Source organism: Bombina bombina, chromosome 1, assembly GCF_027579735.1.
Source record: "Bombina bombina isolate aBomBom1 chromosome 1, aBomBom1.pri, whole genome shotgun sequence".
Taxonomy (NCBI): domain Eukaryota; kingdom Metazoa; phylum Chordata; class Amphibia; order Anura; family Bombinatoridae; genus Bombina; species Bombina bombina.
Genome location: NC_069499.1, coordinates 1,023,246,449 through 1,023,261,078, shown reverse-complemented (window position 1 = coordinate 1,023,261,078; position 14,630 = coordinate 1,023,246,449). Strand labels below are relative to the sequence as shown.

At 38.0% G+C, this 14,630-nt stretch overlaps 1 protein-coding gene across 2 annotated transcripts in view; it reads right to left on the bottom strand.

The window, feature by feature from the left end:
• Positions 1-13,084, bottom strand: part of CTNNBL1 (catenin beta like 1) — a 206,207-nt gene extending 193,123 nt beyond the window's left edge. Inside the window, exons 1-2 of one of the 2 annotated variants that reach the window (XM_053717895.1) lie at positions 12,947-13,084; positions 1-32 (exon numbers count right to left, since the gene is read on the bottom strand). The exon at positions 1-32 is cut by the window's left edge and continues 139 nt beyond it. In XM_053717895.1, coding sequence (XP_053573870.1) covers positions 1-32; positions 12,947-12,976 — 62 coding nt within the window. In that variant the 5' untranslated portion in view covers positions 12,977-13,084. The remainder of the gene's footprint in view (positions 33-12,946) is intronic. The other variant, XM_053717965.1, reaches the window with a different exon arrangement.
• Between the last annotated feature and the right edge of the window lie 1,546 nt (positions 13,085-14,630).

Here is a 14,630-nt window from a genome sequence, read left to right as displayed (position 1 = left end):
TCCTCTCTGGTTCTTTTTGTCCCTCGGTCTGGCTATGGGAAAAATAATAATTTTAAAGCATTTTTAATTAGATTATATTACTTAATGGGACAGAGTATTGTAAAATTGCTTTCCCTTTAATATGTTCCCAGTACCTGCTGTAGTGTATTAACCCCTTAATGACCATAACACACCCTGTACGTCGCGGGTCATTTAGGGTTTTCTTGGTTATAATAGTGGTCGGAACCGGGTTATTGTACCCTCACTCCTTCCTGCTGGCCACCAGAAATAGCCGCACTATTAAAAATGCAATACCCATAGAAAGACTAGCAATTTACAAATAGTTAATTTACCTTTATTTTGACCTTTGAAATTGCAGCATCGCCTACACTAAATAACTGGCAGCACAGCAGAAAACCCTGTTAGAGACAACCAGGTGGGGAAAAAAAAATCATTATAGTTTACTAGTCAGAGTTTAACCCCTTGTGCCAATCGAACATAGGTACTATGTAACAGTACTTTTCCCAGTGTACTGTGTTGACGTACTACCTACGTCAAACACTGTGGCACATGCTTCAGTCCCCACTGTCAGCTTAGACTACAGCTGGGAACAGAAGGCATCTGCCTCAAGTGATAAGGGAGCACTGATCATGCTCCCGTAGCATATAAAGCCAGATCACAGGATTGTAAGAGTGTGACACTCTTTAACGATCGCTCGTTGGGGCTCAGTGGGACGGGTGAGAGGCAGGTGGGCAGCAAAGCGAGGAGGGCGGAAGGAGGGGCAGGCCCTAAACTATGGAACAATATAGGCTGAAGGGGGGACATTACAGTAATTGCTTGGAGGGGAAAGGTGGAGACGGTGAGGGGAGCCCATACACTACAAAAAAAAAACAACAATAATAATAATACTACATGTAAAATTTAAATATATATATATATATATATATATATATATATATTAAAAAAAATAAAAAAATACCTTTCAAATTATTTGCTACTGGAAAATATGAGGTAGAGGAGTAGGGTGGGTTAGAGAGCTGTTTGGAGGGGTGAGAAGGGATCTATACACTGTAAAAATAAAATAAAATAAATGAAGGCCCTAAACTGCATACTGGCAGGCTGTCTGCCAGTACCTAAGATGCTGGTGACCAGAGGGGGTCAGGTGGGAGGGTAATCCCTACATTAGAGCATATATTAACATTACAAGCTGATTAACCCCTTCACTGCCAGGAATATAATAAGTGTCGTGTGCAGCTGCAATAAGCAATCTTTTAATTGACAAAAGCCAATGGCATTAGGGTACTATTAGGGTACACGGGTACAGCAAAAAGGCTTGTATGTTCTATGCAGTCCTAAGGGCGTTAAAGCCCAGTGCGATTAGGACGGCATAGAACGTCCTAAGGGCGTTAAGGGGTTAAACAGAGTGATAGCAAAAATGCCAAAAAATAATCCCAGATACTTTTTCAAAGTCATCCCCACTAGCATTTGACGGCACGCACCAGATTTTAAAATATTTTTATTGTAGCAAGTGATAACGTTTCAGGGTAATGTCACCCTTTCCTCGGGACCTCAGAAATAAATACAGAACTTTGTTGGCTGCACGATTCGTTATCCATTTCTTTTAAAAAGGAAAGGAATACCGAATAAAAGTAATCTTTTAGAAAGAAAGCTCATTTTAAAACACAACAACAGTACCAAACCCAAAGTGAGATTAAATATTAAATAGCAAATACAAAGTCATTTTCCCAACAAAAACGGCTGCAGAGAAATACGAAATTATTCCCTGTACGGCACTAAACATTTTATTGCACGAAAGGGTCGCCATGCAAAACTGAGCAGGGCTCTGTAAAAAGCAGACTCTGTGCAGGACTGTAACAATTTGCCAATTAATAATTCAGGCCCCTAGTTAGCAGGCTGCTAATCTTGCTTTGCCAGATTACATGACTGCTGCTGATTAAGCCTTTGGATTTGGTGCGGTAGTAGATCCCTTGTCCTCTCAGACAATTCAGCTTGGAGCCCAATTTATGAGGTTTAATTAAAATTATTCATTACAACGTGTGAAACGTTCAATTTAGCTTCCAGAGACTGCAGGCAGGAGAGAGACATGGAGAATTTTCTATGGCAGAGTCCTTAACCTTCTTTTTTGTGCAACAGTGACCCAAATTATATATATAGCAATAGAACCAATGCAAAGTGTTCAACTGTAATATTAAGCTCAGTAACCCATTCTGCAAGTTGTAATATAATACTACAATACCTTATGTTAATCATGCATGTTAAAGGGATATGAAACCCAAACATTTGCTTTTGGGATTCAGACAGAGCATTTTAAAGAGGTTTCCAATTTACTTGTATTATCAAATTTGCTTCGTTCCCATGATATTCTGTGTTGAAGAGATACCTGGGTAGGTATGTGGAGCACTACATGGCAGGAAAGAATGCTGTCATATAGTGCTCCAGAAATGGGCTGGCTCCTAAGCATATGTCCCTGCTTTTTAACGAAACATACCAAGGAAATGAAAGAAAAATTAATAAAAGTAAATTAGAAAGATGTTTAAAATGGCATGCTCTATCTGAATCCTGAAATATTTTTTTGGGGTTTCATATCCCTTTAATGTAATTCTGTGCACATGATTATCCCCCTATACCTATTTAGGTCACTGAATATGTTAAATTAAACCAAGCAGTTCAGTGGGGGAATGCTCACTGTAAGCAGTTGTATAGAGCCTGCCAAAAATGCCATTAGTCCTAAAATGGACATGAAACCCAACAATGTTCTCTCATGATTGAGATAGAGAATACAATTTTAAACAACTTTCCAATTTACTTCTATTATCTAATGAGTTTTATTTTCTTAATAACCTTTGTTGAAGAAACAGCAATGCACTACTGAGTGCCAGCTGAATGCAATAATAAGAGGCATATATGTGCAGCCTACCTAGGTATACTTAACAAATTTTATCAAGAGAACAAGCCAAAATTAAATAGAAATAACTGGAATCTTGTTTAAAATCACATGCTATATCTGAATCATAAAAGAAAAAATGTGGCTTTTATCTCCCTTTTATTATTGTATTGTTGATTGAATATAACTGTGTTTAACCCCTTTAAACTGCTTAAATACATAGTTAAAGTCAGCTGTAGAGCAGCCAAGCACTACTAGGAGCAAGCTGACAACATTTGGTGAGCCAATGACAAGTAGCAAATGTGTATAGTCACCGATTACCAGCTAGCTCCCAGTAATGTAGGACATGTATATGGTTTTTTTTCAACAAAGGATAGCAAAGGAACAAAGAAAGTTAAAATATTTTGACGAGGCTTGTGTATATATATATATATATATGATCGCATTGAACCTTTATAGCGATCTGTGAACTGGCCAAAATATGTTTATACACTTGGCTTGCTTTGGGACTGCCTAAAACAAATTATTTATAGAGTCATCACAAGTACAGGATAAAAAGGACTGCCTTATATGATCGCAAAAAATCTGCATAGCGATCAGGGAATTCCCCAATTGGCTTGGATTAGTTTGGGACTGTTCCACATTATTAACCCCTTAACGACACGCGTCGTACAGGGTACGTCTTGCACAAACTGGTCTTTAAAGACCAGCGACGTACCCTGTACGACGTTGGGGTTGAAAGCGGCTGGAAGCGATCCTGATCGTTTCCAGCCACTTTCCGGTTATTGTAGTGATGCCTCGATATCGAGGCATCACTGCAATAACATTTTTCCCCATCCGATGCAGAGAGAGCCACTCTGTGCCCCTCTCTGCACCGGACATCGATGCTGCGATCGTTGGTGGGTGGGAGCAGACGTGGGAGGCGGGTGGGCGGCGATCGATGGCTTACCGGTGGGCGGGATTGTGGGCGGGATTGCTGGGGGCACGCACGGACGCGCGCGCACAGGGGAGGCGGGCGGGCGCGTGCACGGGGAGGGAGCGGGTGGGAACCATTACACTATGGAAGAGTGGTTTCTATTTAGAGGGAGAGAGGGGGGATAAATATGTTAATCGAAGGGATCTGGGAGGGGGTGGGGGTTTAGTCTTGGGGGGGGGAAGCTACACTACAGAAAAGTGGGGAAAAAATAAAAAATATACATTTTTTTTTGTAAACTGGGTACTGGCAGACAGCTGCCAGTACCCAAGATGGCTCCCAATAATGTAGAGGGGGAGGGTTAGAGAGTTGTTTGGGGGGGGGTCAGGGAGGTTTGGGGCTAAGAGGGATCCTACACAGCAGCATATGTAAATATGCTCCAAAAAAAAAAAGAAAAAAAAGATACCTTTTATTTTAGTACTGGCAGACTTTCTGCCAGTACTTAAGATGGCGGGGACAATTGTGGGGTGGGGGAGGGAAGAGAGCTGTTTGGGAGGGATAAGTGGGTCTGATGTGTCAGGTGGGAGGCTGATCTCTACACTAAAGCTAAAATTAACCCTGCAAGCTCCCTACAAGATCCCTAATTAACCCCTTCACTGCTAGCCATAATACACGTGTGATGTGCAGCGGCATTTAGCAGCCTTCTAATTACCAAAAAGCATTGCCAAAGCCATATATGTCTGCTATTTCTGAACAAAGGGGATACCAGAGAAGCATTTACAACCATTTGTGCCATAATTGCACAAGCTGTTTGTAAATAATTTCAGTGAGAAACCTAAAATTGCGAAAAAAATTACGTTTTTTTTAAATTTGATTGCATTTGGCGGTGAAATGGTGGCATTAAATTTACCAAAATGGGCCTAGATCAATACTTTGGGTTGTCTACTACACTAAAGCTAAAATTAACTCTACAAGCTCCCTACATGCTCCCTAATTAACCCCTTCACTGCTGGGCATAAAACACGTGTGGCGCGCAGTGGCATTTAGCAGCCTTCTAATTACCAAAAAGCAACGCCAAAGCCATATGAGTCTGCTATTTCTGAACAAAGGGGATCCCAGAGAAGCACTTAGAACCATTTATGCCATAATTGCACAAGTTGTTTGTAAATAATTTCTGTGAGAAACCTAAAGTTTGTGAAAAAGTTACCATTTTTTTTTATTTGATCGCATTTGGCGGTGAAATGGTGGCATGAAATATACCAAAATGGGCCTAGATCAATACTTTGAGTTGTCTTCTAAAAGAAAATATATACATGTCAAGGGATATTTAGATATTCCCGACAGATATCAGGGTTCCAATGTAACTAGCGCTCATTTTGAAAAAAAGTGGTTTTGAAATAGCAAAGTGCTACTTGTATTTATTTCCCTATAACTTGCAAAAAAAGCAAAGAAGATGTAAACATTGGGTATTTCTAAACTCAGGACAACATTTAGAAACTATTTAGCATGGTTGTTTTTTGGTGGTTGTAGATGTTTAACAGATTTTGGGGGTCAAAGTTAGAAAAAGTGTGTTTTTTTCCATTTTTTCCTCATATTTTATAATATTTTTAATAGTAAATTATAAGATATGATGAAAATAATTGGTATCTTTAGAAAGTCCATTTAGTGGCGAGAAAAACTGTATATAATATGTGTGGGTACAGTAAAGAGTAAGAGGAAAATTACAGCTAAACACAAACACCGCAGAAATGTAAAAATAGCCCTGGTCCTTAAGGGAAAGAAATTGAAAAATGGCTGTGTCCTTAAGGGGTTAAATATCTACCTAGTTCCTTCTAATACCGATAACAGTACTGGAGTTTTTTCATATACTAAGAACTGCCATTTGATACGTTTGGTATACTAGAGCATATTATAAAGTGTCAACTACCTTTTGTTATTCATAATTGTATATATATATATATATATACACATACACACACACACACACACACACATACACACAGTATCTCACAAAAGTGAGTACACCCCTCACATTTTTGTAAATATTTTATTATATCTCATGTGATAACACTGAAGAAAGGACACTTTGTGACAATGTAAAGTAGTGAGTGTACAGCCTGTATAACAGTGTAAATTTGCTCTCCCCTCAAAATAACTCAACACACAGCCAATAATGTCTAAACCGTTGGCAACAAAAATAAGTACACCCCTAAGTGGAAATGTCCAAATTGGGCCCAAAGTATCAATATTTTGTGTGATCACCATTATTTAATAGCACTGCGTTAACCCTTTTGGGCATAGAGTTCACCAGAGCTTCACAGGTTGCCACTGGAGACCTCTTTCACTCCTCCATGACAACATCACGGAACTGGTGGATGTTAGAGACCTTGCGCTCCCCCACCTTCCGTTTGAGGATGCCCCACAGATGTTCAATAGGGTTTAGGTCTGGAAACATGCTTAGCCAGTCAATTACCTTTCCCCTCAGCTTCTTTAGCAAGGCAGTGGTCGCCTTGGAGGTGTGTTTGGAGTGGTTATCATGTTGGAATATTGCCCTGCATCTCAGTCTCCGAAGGGAGGGAATTATGCTCTGCTTCAGTATGTCACGCTTGACACCATCTGAACCAAATAAGTTTATCTTGGTCTCATCGGACCACAGGACATGGTTCTAGTAATCCATGTCCTTAGTCTGCCTGTCTTCAGCAAACTGTTTGCGGGCTTTCTTGTGCATCATCTTTAGAAGAGGCTTCCTTCTGGGAGGACAGCAATGCAGACCAATTTGATGCAGTGTGCGGCGTATGGTCTGAGCACTGACAGGCTGACCCCCCACCCCTTCAACCTCTGCAGCAATGCTGGCAGAACTCATACGTCTATTTCCCAAAGACATCCTGTGGATATGACGCTGAGTATGTACACTCAACTTCTTTGGATGACCATGGCGAGGCCTGTTCTGAGTGGAACCTGTACTGTGAAACCGCTGTATGGTCTTGCCCACCGTGCTGCAGCTCAGTTTCAGGGTCTTGTCAATCTTCTTATAGCATAGGTTATCTTTATGTAGAGCAACAATTCTTTTTTTCAGATCCTCAGTTTTTTTGCCATGAGACCGATAACACCAAATTTCACACACCTGCTTCCCATTCACACCTGAGACCTTGTAACACTAATGAATCACATGACACCGGGGAGGGAAAATGGCCAATTGGGCCCAATTTGGACATTTCCAATTTAGGGGTGTACTCACTTTTGTTGCCAACGTCTGAGGAAGGCGATACTTTGTCCCCAAAACATCACTACTTTCACAGTAAAAGATTTTTTGGAAAGACCAGCGAGTGCCAGTTTTATTTATTTATTTATTTATATATATATATATATATATATATATATATATATATATATATATATATATATATATATATATATATATATATATATATATATATATATATATATATATATATATATATATTCAAATAAAAGTAATGCAGTGATACCTTTTTTATTGGACTAACATACCGCTAGATTTGGAGTTTTGTCGGTAAAGACCTGCGGTGCCAACAAGCCTTTTTTTTTTCCAGCGCACACTTTAAACAACGCTGGTATTACGAGTTTTCTGAATGGCTGCGGTAGCCTCAGAAAAGTGAGCTGATTGGATGAGCCAATAGAATTGACCTTGCATTCTATTGGCTAATCCAATCAGCCAATCGGATTGAACTTCAATACGATTGGCTGATTAAATCAACCAATTGGATTTTTCCTACCTTAATTCCGATTGGCTGATAGAATCCTATCAGCCAATAGGAATTCGAGGGACGCCATCTTGGATGATGTCATTTAAAGGAACCTTCATTCGGCCTTAGGACATCGGAAGAAGAGGATGGCTCCGCTCCTCTCCGGAAGGATGAAGATAGAAGATGCCGCCTGGATGAAGATGTCTGCCGGTCCGGATGTCCTCTTTTGTCCCATCGGTGGTCGGCTGACTGAAGACGGCTCAAGGTAGGGTGATCTTCAGGGGGGTCGCGTTAGGTTTTTTTAAGAGGGGATCAGGTGGGTTTTAGAATAGGGGTGTGTGGGTGGTGGGTTGTATTTTTTTTTTTTTTTACAGGTAAAAGAGCTGATTACTTTGGGGCAATGCCCCGCAAAAAGCCCTTTAAAGGGCTGGTAAAAGAGCTGATTACTTTGTAATTTAGTTTAGGGTAGGGCATTATTATTATTTTGGGGGGCTTTGTTATTTTATTAGGGGGCTTAGATTAGGTGTAATTAGCTTAAAATTGTTGTAATCTTTTTTTATTTTTTGTAATTTAGTGTTTGTTTGTTTTTTGTATTATAGTTTAATTTATTTAATTGTATTTTATTTTAGATAATTGTAGGTAATTTATTTAATTTATTGATAGTGTAGTGTTAGGTGTATTTGTAACTTAGGTTAGGATTTATTTTACAGGTAATTTTGTAATTATTTAACTAGGTAGCTATTAAATACTTATTAACTATTTAATAGCTATTCTACCTAGTTAAAATAAATACAAAGTTACCTGTAAAATAAATATAAATCCTAAAATAGCTACAATGTAATTATTAATTATATTGTAGCTATTTTAGGGTTTATTTTATAGGTAAGTATTTAGTTTTAAATAGGAACAATTTATTTAATTATAGTAAATGTATTTCGTTTTATTTAAATTATATTTAACTTTGGGGGGTGTTGAGGTTAGAGTTAGGTTTAGGGGTTAATAACTTTATTATAGTAGCGGCGACGTTGGGGGCTGGAGATTAGGGGTTAATAATTGTAGGTAGGTGACGGCGATGTTAGGGAGGGCAGATTAGGGTTAATAAAATTTATTATAGTGTTTGCGAGGCGGGAGTGAGGCGATTTAGGGGTTAATACATTTATTATAGTGGCGGCGAGGTCCGGTCGGCAGATTAGGGGTTAATAAGTGTAGGTAGGTGGCGGCAACGTTGGGGGCGGCAGATTAGGGGTTTATTAATATAATGTAGGTTTCGGCGATGTTAGGGACAGCAGATTAGGGGTTCATAGGTATAATGCAGATGGCAGCGGTGTCCGGTTGGCAGATTAGGGGTTAAATAATTTTATTATAGTGTTTGCGATGTGGGGGGGCCTCGGTTTAGGGGTTCATAGGTAGTTTATGGGTGTTAGTGTACTTTGTAGCACTGTAGTTAAGAGCTTTATGTTCCGGCGTTAGCCCATAAAACTCTTAACTACGGACTTTTTTTATGCGTTAGGAGTCTTGGCGGTAGAGGCTGTACCACTCACTTCTTCCAAGACCCGTAATACCGGCGTTAGGCAAATCCCATTAAAAAGATAGGATACGCAATGGACGCAAGGGGATTTGCGGAAGCCAAAAGTCGCGGAAAAAAAGTGAGCGGTACACCTGTACCTACCAAACCCGTAATACCAGTGGGCGTTAAAAATCAGCGTTAGGACCCCTTAACGCTGCTTTTTAAGGCTAACACAGAACTCTAAATATAGGCAATAATATTTCAAAGACAAGCTCTCAAGAGTTATCCTCCCTTCCTCAGGTCTGAAGCAATACTGATCAATCTGATATAGATACACATAACATACAACAAATGGAAGGGAGGGAGGGGGTGAGAGGGTGTCATAAAAAGCAGAGGATGTGTCTGAAGGAGAAAATAGCTGAGAATAGTCAGCAAGAGTAAATAGGCAAGATAAGAGGAAAAACAAAAGGAAAAATAATCCAATATAGGACAATAAGATGAGAGATTATAGAAAGTTATGGTAGTGTGTGAGAAAGCCAGAGTCTACATTAAGTCCTTCATTTCTGGTGTTGAAATGTGTGATCATTTTTATCTCAAACGTCTTTTGTTCATGAGAGTCTTTGAAATTCCCTTTAAGAACTTTAATCTTGAGGTTTAGGATGGAGTGATCAGTCTGGGTGAAGTGATGACCAACAGGGGAACAATATTAATTTTCCTTGTTGTTTTTGATTGAGTGTCTGTGTAGATTCATTCTGAGCAGTGACGTCAGAGGATGGTGAGGCAGTGGCTAGGATACGCCTTCATTCTTTAGATATCCTTTGTTGAAGAAATAGCAATGCACATGGGTGAGCCAATCACATGAGGTATCTATGTGCAGCCACCAATCAGCAGCTACTGAGCATATTTAGATATGATATTCAACAAAGGACATCAAAAGAATAAAGAAAATTAGATATTAGATGTAAATTGGAAAGTTATTTAAATTTGCATATGGGTTTCATATGGGTTTCATGTCCCTTTAAATGGTGTCTTGGAAAACTGGTCAACTTAGTAAACATCTGATTTTAGTCTAAAAAGGATTGTAACAGAAACTCTTGCCAGATAACACAATGCTTGCTCTGATTATGAGATCTAGAAATCCATGCCCATTAAAATATACACTGTTTTCTTAAAATGAATGTCAATTTTCATGTAAAAGTGCCAGGTTTAAATAAAAAAAACTATTAAAAACAGGGGCACATTCATTCATGAAAATTGACATTGCACGGGATTTTAAAAATACTTACCTTTTTCTTCTGAAACGATGCCCCCGTCTGCTTCTTCCTGGTTAACTTACCCAGCAATGACGACACTGGCTTCCTCCAATCACGGCGTTGCCTCAGGCAATGATTCCCCCGGGAGGAAGCCGTGATTGGAGGATGCCGGAATCGTTATTGCTGACGTATGAAGAGGCTTGAGACGGGCTGGTGAAGCACTGGAGCAGCTTCAAGAAGAAAAGGTATTTTAAGAAAACGGGTGAAATGTAAACTTTCATGAATGAAAGTGCCCCTGTGTGTAATAGTATTTTTTTTAAGGCCTGTGTTACTTCAACACACAGTTTATATGGGTTAACAAAAAGACTAACTACTGGAGATTTTTTGATTAGTCAATGTATATCTTAATACAAAAAAAGAGTGTATGGCTGGCTTCTACTGAAAGGGGCAGCATACTGTAAAAAGTATCACCTTTAATGTGTTCCCAATAATCCATTTTAAAGGGACTTTGTACAATAGATTTTTCTTTGAAAAATGTTTTGTAGATCCAATTTATATAGCCCATCTGGGAGTGTTTTTGTAACAATGTATAGTTTTGCTTACTTTTCAATAACATTGTGCTGATTTTCAGACTCCTAACCAAGCCCCAAAGTTTCAGATGTATTTGCTCGTTTACAGACTCCTGCTGATCCTGTTTGTGTAATCTGTCTTTTTATATGCAGGGAGGGGGGGGGGTCTGACCTTCTTATTTCCCAAGGCCCTTTCAGTGGGTGTCCCAGCCTAACCTCATAAACAGTGTTAAACTGGGAGCTTCTAAGTAAGTTTTAAAAAGATTTTATACTGGATTTTCAAATCAGTATCTGTGCTTTTTCTTTATAGTAGTGTCTATTAGATGCAGTTATATGAAAATAGGTGTACACTGTTCCTTTAATTGCAGGTGTATTAAAGGGATAGAAATGTCAAAAATTAAATGTGCATAGGTGGCACATTTCAATTTGAAATAGAATATTTTTTTGCAATATACCTACATTAAAAAAAATGCTTCTAATAAAAGTTATTTGTTTTTCTGCGGCATACGCCCACATCCTGTGAGGGTCTATACTGTATTCGAACACCACTTTAAATTGCTTACAAATTGCTCCTTTACTATTATTTTGACATTTGAAATAGCTATTGTTTCATGTTGTATCCCCACCTACACTGAAAATGTCAGTTCTTCAGTATTGGCTATAGAAAAGCTATGTAAACACGCAGCGGCTGAAGAAATTACAGTCCTAGTAAGGGGTGGGAGAGCTAGGTACTACAATGTTAATTTTTCAATTGTTTTACTTACTGTCTTGTGTATACATACTGAGATAATATAAAAAGGCCTCTTTCTATAGAAAAAAAGATAAGGATGTCTCCCTGCCTTGCAAGTTCAGCTTATTCACATAGGGTTTGCTTTCAATAAGCAAAATAAATATTTTGTATACAAAAATAAATCTAAAGGCAAGTTGCCATTCATTTTATATTCTGTGGTTGTTAAACTAGTTACTGGAAACACATTGTCCCTTTAAACCAAGCAAAAAAATCACCAAATCTCTTTGTAAGTTTAGGAGATCTCAGTCTTAGCTCAGAGTTCTTCCCTGTGAACTTTTTTTCTATAAAAATGCATTAAGCTCCATCAAGAGCAAGTCAATCTACATTTATTGGCCATTTATTTAAAAAATTAAAAAAAAGGGGGATTCAGTTCTGGCTTGTACAAATTATAAACCTAAAATATTTTTAAATTAAATTGGAAAAAAAAACATATCCTCCAAAATCAGTATGAATGGATATAACTTGCATGGCTATATATTATAAGTATATAAGTATATATTATATACACATGTATATACATATATTGTGGAAGCCTTCCCAGGTGAGTTGCGGATGTTATAAAACCACAAAGGTGACCCATTTCCATAACCATGGTTTTGGAATGTGATGTTCAACAAGCTCATTCATATATGTGTGATGGTCAGGGTTCCACATATATTTGCCCACATAATAGAGTAAGTGCACAGCTAAGGTATGCTCTGTGACAATGAATACCGAGAGAATAAAGCAAATGATATCACAAAAGTAAATTGGAAAGTTATTTAAAATTGGATGTTCTGTCTAATGTTTTTTTTTACTTCCCTGTCCCTTTAAGTTTAGGAGACAGGAAACATCTTGGGGACACACACTTTTGTAGGAACCAAATAAAGCGGTTTGTATATAAACATATATAGACCAATCCAAAGGTTAAAACATTCGGCAATCCCTACTATATTACATACATTTTTATTACACGTAGCGCATATATTTTAGTTCAGTGTTGTATGATCTGAGCAAAGAAACTGCTTGCAATGAAATGTTGTTCCATACTATGGTAACTTACTGTACATACTACTAATGCCCAACCTGCTCTCTATAACGATGAGAGCTACAGTCAATAAAGTATACTCTGAGTGTCTATTGTAAAAGTGTTTTATGGACACAATGTATTTAGAAGACAGCTGTTTTAGGGCATTGCAACGTTATTTTACATTGTTGCACTCAGGGCAGCAAGCAATACACAAGATTTTTCTAGACTCCTCATCAAGCCACATTTCCACTCCAGGGGTCGTTCCCAGGAAAAATCGAGGGTAGTAGAGGCCTCACCTGATACCGCAAAAGCTCTCCAACATCCATGATCGCCAAATAACCACACTGCCGAAAAGTGCTGTCCCCAACAACGCACGTCCTTCTACGACGTTAGAAAAGCTACCGCAAAGAACTTGCCACACTGCCGAAAAACGCAGCTCGTCATGACTTCTGTAAAAACATGCTGCCACACTGACGGAAAGCACGAAGCTTCACTACAGCGAAACATACGTCAGACTGTCAGAAAGTAGTAGTACAACTCACATGAGCTCAGCGCACCAAGTCTACAATGCAACAAATGTGTGGAGATCCACGGTGTGAATATTTCGTAACTAAAATAATTAAATGAAATTATGTTAGTAATATTTTATTTTTGGAAGCCACAATTAAATTCATCAGCAGCCTCTACTTTCACAAACTTGTGTATGGAGCTTATTATATAAAGAAAGGACAGAGGAGTCATCTTTAAAGGGACACTAAACCCAAAAATGTTCTTCTATGATTCAAGTAGAGAACACAATTTTAAACAACATTCCAATTTACTTCTATTATCTAATTTGCTTTATTCTTTAGATATCCTTTGTTGAAGAAATATCAATGCATATGGGTTAGACAATCACACGAGGCATCTATGTGCTATGTGCATCAACCAATCAGCAGTTACTTAGCCTATCTAGATATGCTTTTCACCAAAGTATATGAAGAGATTAAAGCAAATTAGATAATAGAAGTAAATTAGAAGGTTGTTTAAAATTGCATGCTCTTTCTAAATCATGAAAGAAAAAAAATGGGTTTCATATCCCTTTAACCCCTTAATGACCGGACCATTTTTCAATTTTCTTACCCTTAATGACAATGGCTATTTTTACATTTCTGCAGTGTTTGTGTTTAGCTGTAATTTTCCTCTTACTCATTTACTGTACCCACACACATTATATACCGTTTTTCTCGCCATTAAATGGACTTTCTAAAGATACCATTATTTTCATCATATCTTATAATTTACTATAAAAAAATATATAAAATATGAGGAAAAAATTGAAAAAAACACACTTTTTCTAACTTTGACCCCCAAAATCTGTTACACATCTACAACCACCAAAAAACACCCATGCTAAATAGTTTCTAAATTTTGTCCTGAATTTAGAAATACCTAATGTTTACATGTTCTTTGCTTTTTTTCCAAGTTATAGGGCAAAAAATACAAGTAGCACTTTGCTATTTCCAAACCACTTTTTTTTCAAAATTAGCGCTAGTTACATTGGAACACTGATATCTGTCTGGAATCCCTGAATATCCATTGACATGTATATATATTTATTTAGAAGACATTCCAAAGTATTGATCTAGGCCCATTTTGGTATATTTCATGCCACCATTTCACTGCCAAATGCGATCAAATAAAATAAATTGTTTACTTTTTCACAAATTTTTTCACAAACTTTAGGTTTCTCGCTGAATTTATTTACAAACAACTTATGCAATTATGGCATACATGGTTGTAAATACCTTTCTGGGATCCCCTTTGTTCAGAAATAGCAGACATATATGGCTTTGGCGTTGCTTTTTGGTAATTAGAAAGCCGCTAAATGCCGCTGCACACCACGTGTGTATTATGCCCAGCAGTGAAGGGGTTAATTAGGTAGCTTGTAGGGAGCTTTTAGGTTTAATTTTAGTGTAGTGTAGTGTAGTAGACAACCCA